Source organism: Siphateles boraxobius, unplaced genomic scaffold (assembly GCF_051911475.1).
Source record: "Siphateles boraxobius isolate OS27281-9 unplaced genomic scaffold, OSU_SipBor_1 20, whole genome shotgun sequence".
In the NCBI taxonomy this organism is placed as follows: domain Eukaryota; kingdom Metazoa; phylum Chordata; class Actinopteri; order Cypriniformes; family Leuciscidae; genus Siphateles; species Siphateles boraxobius.
The window spans coordinates 4,520,490-4,536,809 of NW_027508811.1; the positions used below are offsets into that span (position 1 = coordinate 4,520,490).

Here is a 16,320-nt window from a genome sequence, read left to right on the forward strand (position 1 = left end):
CAAAAAGCTGACATCTCATGTGTGCCGGCGTCCTTTATAGCTTCCGCTTGTATGCCGTCACACATTACGTCATGACGCAACACCAATCAGAGATTGGCTTAGTTTCATTCATACTTCAGAGGCGCTACGCTGAGGGGTGTGCCCCCCAAAGTGTCAATCGACGCAGTCCGAGTTCCCTCGAAAGGGAACTATAAAGTAACCAAGAAATCAGACCGCGACAGCTTCTGTACCTTCAGCAAGCGCTCTCTGTATATCTGTCCTTGTCTATTTATTGTTGTCTGTCAAGCCCAATATATATACATATATCTATCACTATGGCAAGCAAGCAAGATTATAGACGGTGTGTTGTTCCCTGCCCTCGTTATATTACGGGTGGGGACACACATCAGCTGTGTATTGTTTGTTTGGGCGGCCTCTATGGCCTTAATTTCGGGTGTTTCCCTTCTTGACGTTTGTAATGCGGCAGGATGGTCCTCTCGGCATACATTTGTCAGGTTTTATGACCTTGACCTCTCCACTCCGGGGGCGAGGTTGCTTGCTTCTTAGTGTGCGCAGGACTTTCACACAGAACGGGCATTTGTCACTATGGCGTAGTGGGTATGGGGTTCCCACCGCGTCTCAAACGCAGCTCGAGTTCCCTTGAAAGGTCTCGAGCTGCGTAACCCTGGTTCCCTGATAGGGAACGATAGTGACACAGTGACAAGCTAAAAATATAATTTTTACACATTATTTCTGACAGGAAATATTGCTCTCAGCACTTATTTTGTGGGTGTGTTTGCACAATTACCTGATTTGCCTAATCTCTTTAGTGGATTTGCTAAAACAACGCATGCAAATAAACAACATTATCAGCCGGTGCAATTCATTTTTCCCCCTGTATTTTCAGTTAGTCTTCTGCGGTATGACTGAGATAAGGATTATCAGACCGAAGGGTTTGCCAGACTCCATGTTTGGGAAGGTTATTCCACAGGCAAACTAGCAGATGAGCAGATTTATTTTCAGTCCTGTTTGCACAAGAAGGATGCTGAGAATGACCTCTCTAGAGACTGAAGCTTCCCCAGGTGTTCAGCTGTGTCACTTCCACAGGCTTGAGGTAAGAGTTGAGGCTCTGGATTTGAATACTGACAGTATTATATGGGGCTAGGCTTAGACTCTGCATTTCCCCTGAGGCGTCTTCCTGCGTGCAAATTTATGTTTGAAAAAACAAAAGGAAATATTCATCCCACAGTTCTTGAAGGAAACTAAGCAACCACGACACCCCACATCTCCGTGGGTCCAGATTTCTATCGGCACACCATTTGGAGAACACAGACCATTTAGACGCATAGAGCCGCCTCGTAGAGGAAGCTCTGGATTTCGTAATCGTGTTCACCACTCCTTCTGGCAAGACAATTGGTATCCGTTGATTAACCCTCTGGGGTCTGAGGTGTTTTTGGGGTCCTTGAGATGTTTTTACATGCCCTGACATTTGTGCTTTTTTCAATTGCTTATAAACATATTAATAGCAAAGGTGTAATTACACTATATTTAGCACAAACAGGGCTACCATAATATGTGAGCAAGATGTATGTACATGTTTGTATTTTTGAGAGAATTTTGTTTTTGCATGGTTATTGAAAAAACTAAAACTTAAAGTGTCTGAAATAAGGCCACAAAAACATGCTAAATATGTGTCCACAAGACTTTTGACTGATGGGTTTTGTTGCCTAGAGTTTTTGCTTCAAAATGATCTGAAAATCATCCTGCCTTATCATTTACACAAAACAATACATTGATTTAAATTTTATAAGACACCTTTTGTTTGGAAAGGCAATATGCGTGGAGGCGTGTTCACACCTGAGAAGGCAAAGGCCGGATAATGTGCCACATACATAATGAACTGCATATTAATTAGCCTTTCACACAGGTGTGTCACAGGGTCCCAAAGAATGCAAGGACAAAATAAATTATCTATGTATACATATTTTACAACTAGAAATTGTAACCAATTACAAATAGGTTACAATTACAACAACAGTTACAATTTTAACAATATTTCAAGTGTATTCTTTCTTTGTAAAAATTATACATTTTATCATACGTATTAAAAGAGGTAAGGATTCATTAGTTTGAATATTGGAACAAACACTATAATAACATCTTAGTTGATAATTCAATATACCTACTTTATTTTTGACAAAACATCATACTATAGTATATTTAACATATGAGCAGAAATTGGTGAACAAAAGCTTACCTATTTAATGTGACAGTAGTCTTTTTTTACAGTCAAAACTTTATAATCTATCCAAAACTAATCACAAAATCTTGTCTAAACATTCATATTTAGTCTGTAACATATTGTGTATGATATATTAGCATATACATGTTAATTTGCAGTTTGTTGCTTATACAGACATTTTATTTCAACATATTTCAGTCTATTTTTACTCATCTTAGTAGGCTATAGCAATATAGTTTGGATGTGTTCATGTAAAAATAACATTTTAACTAATGTAGGTGCGAGAGTGAATGTACGGCACAGACACGCGCTGTATAACTGTAGTTAACAACGCGCGCGCGCCTGTGCCATTCATTCATCAGTTAGCCTACACACAGACACGCAATTCATATATAAACAGTCTTTTTGCGGTTTACAGACAGTATTCAATATCGCGATTAGAACAAAGCACTTAAGAATAAATGACTTACTACATCAGCTGGATCCGTTGCTCCTCGAAATGAAACTACCAGCACTTCTGGTACATTTCCCAGGGTTATTAGATAGTATTATTCCTCACAGGTAGCAAGAAGAGGTAAAGTGCATGTTTTTATTGAACATGATGTGTTTTATAAACCAGCTGGTGGGCGTTGGCATGTTTGCATGGCTTGCCTTAGATCATTTGTGTTTGAATACTGCGCGCTCTCCGTGGGCGTGGCACATTAACGCGTAATCAGGTATAATGAGCTGGAAAGAAAAAGACTGACATCTCTCTCTTTTCATACAGATTAAATAAACTGAGAATATTAATTGTTTTATATAAATTAATTCATTTAAAAGAAGAGAATTCAAACTTCATTATGGAAAAACACTTGTGCCTGTATGACAAGTATTCGCGGAATTACAGTTAATTTTCGGACGCGTTTCAGAATGGACTTCACTGACAGAGAGAAGGCAAAACTAGCATCATGTTTATTTGTCTTTATTTGACTAAAAGCACAATACTTTTTTTATATATTTTGAGTATACACAAAAAAATAGACACTTAACAGGATCGAACGATGTATAACACAAATATGTAAAATCAAAATCAACAGAGTATTTTGAGTCTCTTTTGCACTGATAAGAAAAAAAAGCGAGACTATCGTGCCGGCACGATAGCAGACCTCAGAGGGTTAACCATACATCCAGAGACCAGTGCTCTGGATGGGGATGCCAGATTGAGCCGCGAGCTTGAGAGAGGAGATCTCTCCTCACTGGAATAGGCAGAGGGGCTGTGTGTGACAGCCGTGTCAGCTCCGGGAACCAGATTTGGTTCTACCATCGCGGGGCTATGAGGAGCACCGAGTTGCGCGTTTCCCTGATCCTCTTGATTACCTGTGGTAACAGAGAGACCGGAGGGAAAGCATAGAGCTGGAGGCTGGGCCAGATATATGGGCCAGTGCATCCTCGTTCTTTGAAAGGAACCTCGGGCAATGAGCGTTGTCTTTTGACGCAAACAGGTCGACTTCCGCTTTTTCGAAAAGGTGCCACAGTAACTGGACTGTTCGGGGGTGCAGGGACCATTCCCCTGGGGGAACGTTGTTCCTGGACAGCACTGCTGCAGCTGAGGCCATACAGCCCAGCATTCTCTGAAACGTTTTCAGATAAGCGACGCTGCCCTTCTGGAAAGACGCGGCCAAGTGTCGCACACAGGGGTGCTAAGACAGGCCGAACGGGAGGACAGTGTGTTGATATACCTGACCGTCGAAGGCGAATCGCAAGAATGGCCTGTGACGGGGTATTATCTGAATCTGAAAGTAGGCATCTTTCAGATCAAGAGATATAAACCAGTCCCTCGGGCAAATTTTTCGCAAGAATTTATCTGGTTGTGAGCATTTTGAACGGTCTTCTCATGAGAGCTTTGTTCAAATATCTCAGATCTAAGATATGTCTTAGAGCTCCGTCCTTCTTGGGTACGAGAAAATAGCGGCTGTCAAAGCCTGAGTCGCTAAGAGAAGGAGGTAGCGGTTCTATAGCCCCATTGCACAGCAGTTTGGCTATTACTGCGCGGAGTAGATCCACTACTTCCGCTTTCACTTTCGTCGCGGTCCGTGCTTGAAAGCGAATAGCCCTTTCTTATTGTGCTTAGCACCCATTCTGATACCCCTGGATAGCTTCCCATGCTTTCACATGTATAGCTAAGGGCAGAATGGACTCCGGGTCCCAATCGCCACACTTTGTGTGCTCGGGAAACTGAACCGGAGGTATGGGCGCGGCGCGCGCGCCCTCGGTGCTCGCATACAGCGGCTCGCTGACAGTGGTGGCTGGCTGTTTCATATGTGACTTCCCGATTGCTTTGAATGGGGAGCATTTTTGTGATAACTTTGTGATGCGCGAGCGGCGCCTGGGGCAAAGTGTTTGTTAGTAAGCATGAGCGCTCATAAGCGGGCACGTAACTTACATTCATATGAGACGTCCCGATTGCTTTGAATGGGAACGTTTTATGATAACGTTCTGACGCGCGAGCTGCGCCTGGGGCGAGGTGTCTGTTAGTCAGCGTGAACGCTCGTGAGCGGGCACATAACTTACATTCATAACCTGACCGATATGAGACTGTGTTGGCCGTGTAACAGAGCAGGCAGAGATTAGGTGTGGGCACATAGTTGTGGGCACATTTCCTAAATCTAACACTCGAGCGGCATTTGCCCACTTTATAAGAGTGGGCTTTGTGAGAGTGAGAGACACGGCGGCTCGCTGACAGCGATGGCCGGCTGTTTCACGTGTGACGTCCCGATTGCTTTGAACGGGGAACGTGTGATAACTTCTTGATGCGCGGGCAGCGCCAGGGGCGAATTGTTTATTAGTAAGCCTGAGCGCTCAAGAGCGGGCACGTAACTTACATTCATAGCTAGAGCAGAAAGGCCTGCAGCTGAGTTGGAGCGTCGCTCCTTAAATCCGTGATGGCAGCTGGATCCGGGCCTTTCACGTCTCCTACTCGGCGGCGCCGTCCGCTTGGGAGAGCGTTGAGGAGAGATGTGAGTGGAGCCTCGCGGAGAATGGTACATTCCATGATTTAGAGAGCTCCGTGTGGAGCTCCGGCAGAAAAGGCCAGGATAGAGCAACGGCAGTCAGAGGTGGAGCCGGCAGCTGCGCGTCCGGGAGGGAGGAGAAGGAGAGAGAGAAGCTCGAGGGAGAGGCTCCGGCGAGCGCTTAAATGCCACATCAGGCTCTGGCGGTGTCTGTGAACAGCGCTTCTTCTTGCGCGGTCCAACAGAGGGTAGAGTGACAGCTTCGGCGTTGAACACTTCGAGTCGAGCACGCAGGGTCGACATCAGGAGTTCTTCGCAGTGGACGCAGCCTCCCGACGAAGAACGAGGGCTGCGTGGTCTGGGTCCAGGCAGAGAGCGCAGATCATGTGGCGGTTTCTGGCACTGAGCGGGGCTCAGCACGAGCCACAGGAAGTGTGAGGCATTTTTATAAGGAGAATGTGAGTGTCGTGGCGGTGAACACGCACAGCAAAGCAAAAGAGCAAAAGTAAAAATAGCAAATAGCAAAACTAAAAATAAACTCTGATTAACGAATTAGGAAGTAATAGTGCACAGATGAAAGTGGTACTTCATACTTCTAAGGGAATTACTAATTATTCGTATTAAAGAAGACTACTTCTTTAATACGAATAAATTAGGAAGACTTACTTCCTAATTTATTAATCAGAGTTTCTTTTTAGTTAATAGTAGTTACTAGATTGTTAATAAACTTTTTCAGTAGTTCTCTGGGAAGCATTAAAAAATAGTAGTTATTGATTAGTTAATAGTGAACTACCACTTTCATCTGTGCGCTATTACTTACTAGTTTGTTAATCAGAGTTTCTTGTTAGTTAATAATAGTTACTAGATTGTTAATATTGTGTTACTCATTGGTTCTTGTGTAGTTATTCATTAAGGAAGGAACCGTATTCTAAAGTGTTACCGAATTTTGTCAAGAGGAGCTACTTTTTGCATTAAGATTCTTTAGGAATACGGGCCCTGATGTTTATATGCTAAGCCACCCCCATTCTGGCGGGCTGTGACGCGTAGAGGGCGCAAAGCGCCCTCATTGGGCGTGACGTCACGCCAGGCTCAGTGGTAGGCTGCTGCAGTAGGCGCAGAGCAGTCAATGAGCACGCTAGATAGCCTGCTCTAGGTCTGCTAGCTGCTGCACTGCGTTGACAATAAATAAAAAATTAAGGATAATTTTTGGCTTCAAATCTCGAGAAGAGATGACTTTACCCATTGTGTAAGCAACTTACGCAATACTAGAGAACCTCATGTAAGAGAACAGCGGTGGTCACTCACATTTTAAAGCAACCAGGGCTAGATTCTTCTTTTATGAATAATTTAAGACTATCAAACCTTCCTTTCGTTTCTAAGCTAATTAAAAAAAAAAGTAGTTGCTTCACAGTTACAAGCTCGTTGATCCCTATCAATCTGGCTTTTGGTCAGGCCACAGCACTGAAACAACATTTGTAAAAATGACTAATGACCTCCTAATATCTGCTGATTCTGGTTGTCTTACTGTTCTCATCATGCTTGACTTAACAACAGCTTTTGACACTGTATCTTATCACATACTTACCTCTCTTCTACCAGCTATTGGCATCACAGGTAGTGCTTTATCTTATTACTGTCCATAACTTCAACTCTTCTCTGTGTTCTCTCTTTCAAGGTGTCCCTCAATGCTCTGTTCTTGGACCACTTCTGTTCTATATTTATCTGTTACCTCTTGGTTACATTATCCATAGTCATGGTCTCAGCTATCACTGTTATGACTTGCAAATTTACATTTCACCTCGCTCTGCTCTTCCTCTTCCTCCTCCGTACCATTAAAAATCTGGGTGTAACATTTGATTTGTCGCTTACGTTTAAAACTCATAAGTTCTATTACAAAGACTGCATTCTACCACCTTCGCAATATTGCCCAACTGCGGCCTGCTCTTAGTACTAAAGATACTGAAACTCTAATTCATGCTTTGATAACCTCTTGTCCTGACTACTGTAACTCACTTCTTATTGGGCTGCCAGCTAAAACAATCACTAGACTACAATATGTTCAGAATTCTCCTGCCAGAGTCATAAATCAAGTCAAGATATCTGATCACATTACCCCTTTATTCTACAATTTACATTGGATACCTGTTCCTCTCCGCATTTACTATAAAATTCTCGTTAACTTTTAAATGTCTTCATGGACTTGCTCCCCATTTTTTATCTGAACATCTGCACTATTATTCACTTCCTCGCTCTCTCCGGTCATCTGACTTAAAACTGCTTACTGTACAGTTATCATTCAGTGCTGTGACTCCGAAATTCTGGAATTCTCTTCCTCTAACTCTGTGTGACACTTCCACTATATCCTCACTCAAATCTCAACTAAAAACATATTATTATTATTATTATTGGTAAACTGGTCATGATGTAAATATGATCATTGACAATGTTTTCTTTTCTTTTTCAGTTTGAAACAACATCAGCAATGAAGAAATACTTCAGCCGAAACAGAACACAAAGACCGTTTCAGGAATTTACAGAACTGCACAAACCAATTGTGAACTCATAAGAAAAGATGTCTTGTTTAGCCACAGGAATTGTTCATCTACAATATCTGAGTTTCCTCAAATGTCAAGTCTTTTATTTATTTTTTATTCACAATCAGAAGCTAAAAGATTGATCTTTTTTCGGAATATCTGTCCTTCCATGAACGTGACGCAAAAGGATTTCTATGAACTCCAGAGATATTAATCATCAAACATGAGCACACCAGCCTGAATAGACATGCAACGGTCATGCTACTTTTATTTTTGCCTTTCAAACTCTTGTATGCAGTGGCCTGTCATTTCTCTGCTCTTCAAACGAGTCATCGCTGCTTTGGTCATTTGCTTTGGCATGCCGGTGACAGAAAGAGATCATCAACCCTATTTTAGTGATTTTGTCTCCCACCAGTGAGGAATCAATTCAGCTGCCTTTGTGTGAAATCTCTTTCAGCTATGGTCAAAAACAATGTTTCAGCACGATTTCCAACACCGTCCCCACAGACTAGACACATGTCCTGTTTATTCACACCACAGTCAGTGTCGCAGAGGGCACGACATTCCTTCAGAGCTGTGATGCTGCTTAAACACTGATGTCAAACGGAATATGCCATCAATATAAAGGAGTCCAGATGCAATGAGTTGGCATTTTTCACTCTGACTCAATCATGGATGATTCACATGGACATAAATGTGTGAACCAGGCTCTGAGCTTTATCTAAATCTATGCCAAAATGACTGCCTGTAAGATCAGAGCTCAGTGTCTGCTGTTTTGATGTATGAATGCTCTTATTATTATTATTTATTTATTTTTTGCTTTTCTGATGTGGCATAAAAAGAAAATGTTTCTTTTTTCTTGTTATCCTAGACTATATGGTAGCTACTAAACTAAAACTAAAACAGACCTGGGGCCTCATTTATAAATACATGCACAGAATATCCACTTATCCACTGTAGGGCCAAACTATTCTCTTTCCTTTACCTTTCCATTCCTTACAGATCTGGCCCAGCCAGATTTTGTTTAATTTTCCACTGTGGGGCTTATAATGGAGCTATTTGGAATGTATTAAAAATGTGTCAGCTGTTGCCTTGTTAACGCCAGAGTTTACAGACGATATGAGATGTAAACAGCATCCACGTTATGGGGGATGATCAGATATTTTAATTTCACTACTAACTTGTTCATACTTCGCTCAAATGGTGCGCTTGGCTAGCTACAAAAGAAGTCTCGGTAACTGATGTAACCTTCGTTCCCTGAAGGAGGGAATGGGAGACGTAACGACATAATTGGGGATCACTTCAGGTAGCCCTATCATCTTCTAGTGTCTATAGAATGAGCCAATGAACGTTGCCGTGCGTGAATCGCGTCACGTGCCTCGCCCCGCAGCGCGGGTATAAACAGGAAGCGGGCACACACACTCATTGTTTTTCGCGCAGGAGCCGAGATCGTGACGGCCGTACAGCAATGGTCACCAACTGTGGTGACGGGACGTTACGTCTCCTGTTCCCTCCTTCAGGGAACGAGAGTTACATTAGTAACCAAGATGTTCCCTATCAGTTGCTCACGTGACGACTTAATTGGGATCCCTATTGGAAACGCCATGGTTGCTGCCACATCCAGCGCCCTACGCAAGACTCTCAGACCCTCAACTGGCTGGGGCTGAAGGCCTGCGTAGAGGGAGTTCAAACTGCTGTTCCATTATACCCCACACAGTGGAACTCTTGGATAAAACGGGGAAGGGTGCCTTTTCAGGGGAGAAGGACGCTGCGGAAGCCACATCCTGACCGAAGGGAGGTAACAGGTGGAGAATATACATGTGGACTGGCCGGAAGGGGCAGTGCAACATATGGAATGTCACTGGGGTGGCTCCAGCCTTAGAAGGGGGAGGCTACACCAGACAGTGATGGCAGAGCAGACTGCCAAGGGAAAGACTCGGGCTCACCGCAGGGAGCTGGTCGTGGAAGAATATGCATATGGGATTGCCGCAGGGATCACCACATATGGAACCCAGCCTAGCACAAGTTACACAAGCATACGAGCATTAGGCCTGACGTCGGACGCTCCGCAACATCCAACTGCCGAAGGGGTGTGGAGGAGTTCTACAGGGTGTGGCTGGGTGAGGAACTCGACTGGAGCAAAAAAGTGCGCGAATCCGCTCCAGTTGGAGGGGAGAGGCGCAGCAAGCCAACACTAGAGCGGGAACTTTGGTGTTACCGGCTGGTTGAAGGAAGCACACAGGAAGAAACTGGCTCAACACGTAGGCTATAAAACCTAGCGAACGTGTTAGGTGTCGCCCAGCCCACAGCTTTACAGATATCTGTCAGCAAGGCGCCGTATGCCAGCGCCCAAGAAGAAGTGACACTACTAGTGGAGTGGGCTCTCAACCCGGGTGGGCAAATCATGCCTTGGGCTTCGTAAGCCAAGGCAATGGCATCCACTATCCATGGGAACCTTGGGCACGTATCCGGGCCGGGGTCTCAGGATCACGTGAGAGTTAGCCGAGCCAAATTCTAGGCACGATTCGCCGACTGAAAATGCATGCAGGTCCCTTATTCTCTTGATGGAGGCCAATGCAACCAGGAGTACTGTTTTACAGGACAGAACTTTTAACTCCGCTGACTGCAAGGGCTCAAAGGGTGGTCTCTGAGGTGCCGAAAGGACCAGAGACAAATCCCAAGAGGGTATAGAGAGCGGGCGAGGCGGATTAAGTCTCCTCGCCACCCTCAGGAACCTGACGATCAGGTTATGCTTTCCCAGTGACTTACCTTCAACTGCATCGTGATGTGCAGTTATAGCGGCAACATACACTTTAAGGGTTGAGGGAGACAGCCTTCGCTCCAACCCATCTTGCAGGAAGGAAGGCACAGCTCTGATCAAGCAAGTTCGGGGGTTCTGCTCGTGAGAAGAACACCACTCAACGAACAGGTTCCACTTCAACGCATAGAGACGCCTCATAGAGGGGGCTCTAGCGGAAGTGATGGTGTCAACTACAGCTGGGGGTAGGTCACGTAGAACCTCCACGTCCCGTCCAGGGACAAGACATGGAGTTTCCAGAGGTCTGGACGCGGGTGCCATAGGGTGCCCCGTCTCCGAGAGAGCAGGTGCTCTCTCAGAGGAATGGGCCAGGGAGGGGCTGTCGCGAGGAGCACCAGTTCCGGGAACAAGGCCCAGTTGGGCCAATACGCTGCAACTAACAAGACCTGCTCCTCGTCCTCCCTGACCTTGCACAAGGTCTGTGCAAGAAGGCGCACTGGTAGATACGAATACTTGTGTAGGCCCAGGGGCCAGCTGTGTGCCAGAGCATCCATGCCAAGGGTCCCCTCAGTCAGGGAATAGAACAACTGGTAGTGAGACGTGTCCGGTGCGGCAAACAGATCTACCTGTGCGGTCCCGAAGCGCCTGAAAATCAGCTGGACCAGCTGAGGATGGAGTCGCCATTCTCCCAGTGGCACCTCCTGCCGTGAGAGGTCGTCGGCTGCACGGTTGAGCAGGCTTGGAATATAAGTGGCACGAAGCGACCTCAGATGATTCTGACTCCAAATGAGGAGATGGCGGGCGAGTTGTGTCATGCAGCGGGAGCGTAGACCACCCTGACGGTTGATGTATGCAACGGACGCAGTGCTGTCGGTACGGACCAGTACATGCTTGCCTAGTAGCGGTGATTTGAAGCGGCCCAGCGCAAGATGTACTGCTAACAACTCGAGGCAGTAGATGTGCCAATGGAACTGAGGCCCCGTCCACAGACTTGAAGCTGCATGCCCGTTGCATGTGGCCCCCCAGCGGGTGGCAGAGGCATCCGTGGAGACCACAGAGTGCCTAGACACTTGTTCTAGGGGAACACCTGCCTGCAGGAACGAAGGGTCTGACCACAAGCTGAGAGTTTGGCGACAGTGCGGAGTTACTTGGACCCGGCACGAGCCGCTCTGCTACGCCCATCTCGGAGCCAGTGTTGGAGCAACCTCATATGAAGCAATCCGAGCTGCGTTGCCGTGGCTGCAGATGCCATATGCCCCAGGAGCCTCTGAAACAGTTTCAGTGTTGCCGCTGTTCTGCGTCTGAGTGTGCTCACGCAGTTCAACACTGACTGGACGCGGAGCTCGGTGAGGCGCGCTGTCATGTTGATCGAGTCCGACTTCATACCGAGAAAAGAGATCCTCTGCCCGGGGATGAGTTTGCTCTTTTCCCAGTTGACCCGAAGCACTAGGTGGCTGAGGTGACTGAGCACCATGTCCCTGTGTTTGCACAACTGCTCTCTCGACTGGGCCAGAATGAGCCAGTCATCGAGGTAGTTGAGAATGCGAACACCACGCTCGCACATGGGAGCAATGGCAGCCTCCGTGACTTTCGTGAAGCCCCGGGCAACGGGGCCAGTCCAAAGGATAAGACTTTGTACTGATATGCCTGTCCCTCGAAGGCAGGTGTCGAGGGAAAATCGAGACATGAAAGTACGCGTCCTTCAGGTCGATCGCTGCAAACCAATCTTGGGGTAGGATGCATTTTTAAATGCGTTTCTGCGTAAGCATGGTTCAGGACACGCAGGTCCAAGGTTGGCCGTAACCCACCACCTTTCTTGGGTACAATGAAGTACGGGCTGTAGAATCAGGTCTTCAAATTGGGAGGAGGGACCGGCTTGATTGCGGCCTTTGCCAGTAGGACTGTGATCTCTGCCCTGAGTACAGGGGCATTGTCCGCCAGAACACGGGTGAACAGACTGAGGGTCACTGGGCGAACTGAATCACATAGCCGAGTCTGATTGTACTGATGAGCCAGCGAGATGGGCTGGGAAGCGCTAGCCAGGCTCCCAGACACTGTGCAAGTGGGACCAACAGCACCATAGACGTCCCCTTGGGGGGGGCAGCACGGCGGAATGCAGGGACCGACTCGGCCGGCATACTGGCCCGGAGTGGGGTCTGAGTGTGTGGTGCAACATGTCCGGGACACAGCCACAGCTGCTCGCTGGCAATGAAAGAGGGGCTTGAGGGTGACAAGGCATAGCATCGTCGACTGCCAAGCACGTCCTCTTGGGACCCAGAGTTTTCGGAAATTGCTCTTTTATTGACATTGTGGCCCGGGGTCAGTGGCGGAACAAAAACAAAAGGAAACAAAAGATTCTCTGCCCCGACCTCCACCGGAGGTTCACCATCTCCTAAAGAGAAACTTGATCCACCTCTACGTCGCCCGTCTCAGGGTCGTTTGCATCTCCTCCTCTCTCCTGGTTTGGCATTGGCCTAGACGGGCGGGGTCAACTTCCTGCGGCTTGCTCTACACTGAGGGCTTGATGATGGCTGCTGCTAAGGCTTAGCGAGAGCGGAGGACGCCGCGGGAGGCAGTGCTGTAAACACTTTTCAGGGAACACCCTGACACAGGGGTGAAACTGACAGAAATTTCAATGCTGTGAAAACAGCAGTTGTTGAGTTTAAGCTCACAACCCACTCGCTGTTCGCGCCGTCACACCAAATGAGTGCATGCGCCCACTTCCTGTTTATACCCGCGCTGCGGGGCGGGGTGTGTGACGCACGCCAACGTTCATTGGCTCGTTCTGTAGACACTCGAAGATGATAGAGCTCTCTAAAGTGATCCAAATTACGTCGTCACGTCGACGTTACATGGAATGTGAGCGACTGATAGGGAACTGGTAGCCAATCAACAGACAAGTGACCAATCCTGAGTTGCGACGTCACTACACACATTCTACCAGAACGGTTCAACCTACTAGCCAACCATGCTGATAATTTTGGGACGAGAACAATTTTTAATCTTGCCGTGCTGTACCAGGCTCAAGTGGATGTTCCCGCCATATCGTAATTACCGTAATGTTTCTGAACTGCAAAAAGCCTTCACGTGCTTATAAAACTTGTAATTACAATGTGTAAACTCGTAATTTTCTGAGAGCTACAACTTGGCTGCTGTACAACCTGACCACTGCAGTTTCAAGGTGTGTTCGACTTGAAGCACTGCTGTGCAGATCAATCTGTTTATGACATCAAAGTAACGCGAGAGCATTTTGAATGCATACAGAACTTTATTTATGGTAATTACGACATACCGTGAACGCAGCATTTAACTGGATTCACTCCTTACCGTTGTGAGAACTGTTCAACCCAATGGTGGAAAAGCGGCTAATCACACTAACCGTGAGCAAACAAGCATTTACTAAATGTTTAACAAATACATTTCCAAAAAAAATTAAATAAAAACCATCCTGCTTTATTTTGTATCCAACAGAACGCCCACAAATATCCTTGCAATGTTATATTCATTCCTTGGCCATGTTTACATGCAACTCATAATCTGATGCAAAATCATATTCTCACAAAAATGTATACTTGACATATTAAAACATTCTGTTATGTTATCTTATTCCAGGTTTTTTCAAATATTTTATTATAGTGGTTTTAAAAATAAGACAATGACAATTACATTATTAGCGTTTGTCCAAAAATCTAATTTATATCAGAATATTCCTGCGAATGTAAAGGTTATCACTCATTTATTTATTAAGACAGAGAATATTTCCACATCAGTTTCTGCCTTTATGAATCCCAGTTTGTTCATCTCTTTTAACATAGGATCAAATCCATGAGATTTAGCATCAGATCATACAGTGAGTACATTTTATAAATGAGGCCTCAGTCACAATAGTGTGACATTTATGCAAATCAGAGTATTATGGTAGCGACCAAGCCAGATGTTTTGAATGGTATGGTTAAATAATGCAACAAAAAAAAAATGTGTTTGTAAATAATCTATACACAACAATATTGTTTTACCCCTGAACTGCTAGTCCAGGATGATTATTGTGGATTAAATGGAGGCCAGTATGAGCTGTGTGAGTAAACCTCACTCCCCTGGCCTCAAGAGGTGCACTAGTGACTGACACTAGACACTGCGGTCATAGGGTCCTTGTTAGCACACCCACCTTCCATGCTGGAAGAGCGAGTTTGAATCCCGCTCAGAGCAGTGCGAGTAGAACCAGAGGGGTTACATGTACTTGACAAGATTTTTTGTCTGCTGCTTTCTGATCAATTTGTGATTTAACTGAAATCCTGAAAACCCTTGGGCTTTTACAAATCATCTGTTAACAGCCATTGAAGACACTGTATGTATGTCTAACCCCAATGATGTCTCTTTTGAAACTTATAGAGGAATAACATTTCATTTACTGTGACCTAGACTATCGAATGGCTGTTATTTGAATGCGATGCCAGTATTTGTGTCTTGGTTTCCAGTAAAAATGTCTGAAATATATTTTGCAGTGCTGTTTGCTACATTATAAAAGGACTCAGGATTACAGGACCCCTGTTGTAGACATTGTTTTGTGAATAATAACAGAAAGTTCAGGACAAAGCATCAGGACAAAGGACATTACAGATTCATTTGATGTGAGGTACAGAGTTGTGGGATCTTCTAGAACAAACTCAGGCTGTTAAGATGTATCAGTTTGTATCAGTTCTTGTTTCACCTCATCTCTGTCTTTAGCCTTTTTTCTGATCATGTAAATGCAAATCTCAGTCTTGCTGTCCATGAAATGGAATACAATTTCAACTACAAATGGCTTTCAAAATATTTGATGGTCAATATATGCTGTGGGCTAGAATTATATATTTATTATAAAAACATTTATTAAATACAGTGTGTGAAAGCATATATGTAAATTGAAAGAGTTGTGAGTTTCCTGTGAAATGGTGAAAAATGAAGTCTGTACTGTGCACATTTGTAAATACACTTGATAATGACTATTTTCACTTTCAAACTATTAACGAGTTTATGGGTATTATTTTCTGTGACATGGGAATATCACTGTAGCAATGTTTACGATTCAGGGAAGAAGGAGGCAGGAACCGGCGAACAATCAAACAAATTTTAATGATAAAATAAAATAAATAGAAAAACAAAAGTATCCGCCAGCAGCCCCTCGCGGACGACTGCTGGCTTCACAAAACAGAAACAAAACACAACATAAAATCAGGCATGTTCCTCTCTTGATCTTCAGTGTCGTCGCTCCTCCTTTTATGCTTCCGCTCCTCCGTGAGAGATGCGAGACCGGTGCGTCTCATAGGTGACGTTCATTATTACTCACGCCAAAGGCCCTCGGCCTCGTCCTGCTCGCCACATACATCATCATCATCAGATAGATAGATAGATAGATAGATAGATAGATAGATAGATAGATAGATAGATAGATAGATAGATAGATAGATAGATAGATAGATAGATAGATAGATAGATAGATAGATAGATAGATAGATAGATAGATAGATAGATAGATACAAAGATACTGGTCGATGGTCAAGACCGTCACAATTATATTATTTTGTAAACTAGTGTCCCATCAGCTGTGAATTGCTGCTGAAGGATGGTGATTTGCAGGAAAGGAAAATTATGGGAAAAAAAAAAATAACCAGTGGGAATTAGTAAGCAGTTGGTATTGATCGTAAAAGCTTTCAGGGTTATTAAAGTTAATGTGTCTGCGTGCAGTTAGCCCCCAGCTGCACTTTGTTGTAAGTTCAGATCTTATTGAGGTTGCAGACACATCTATTTTTCCTGCAGAGCTGGAACTTTCAAAACTAC

At 44.9% G+C, this 16,320-nt stretch overlaps 1 protein-coding gene across 1 annotated transcript in view; it reads left to right on the top strand.

The window, feature by feature from the left end:
* LOC143744775 (zinc finger matrin-type protein 4) overlaps positions 1–7,797 on the top strand; it is a 173,457-nt gene extending 165,660 nt beyond the window's left edge. Inside the window, exon 7 of the mRNA XM_077236417.1 lies at positions 7,676–7,797. Coding sequence (XP_077092532.1) covers positions 7,676–7,697 — 22 coding nt within the window. The 3' untranslated portion in view covers positions 7,698–7,797. The remainder of the gene's footprint in view (positions 1–7,675) is intronic.
* Positions 7,798–16,320: the final 8,523 nt, after the last annotated feature.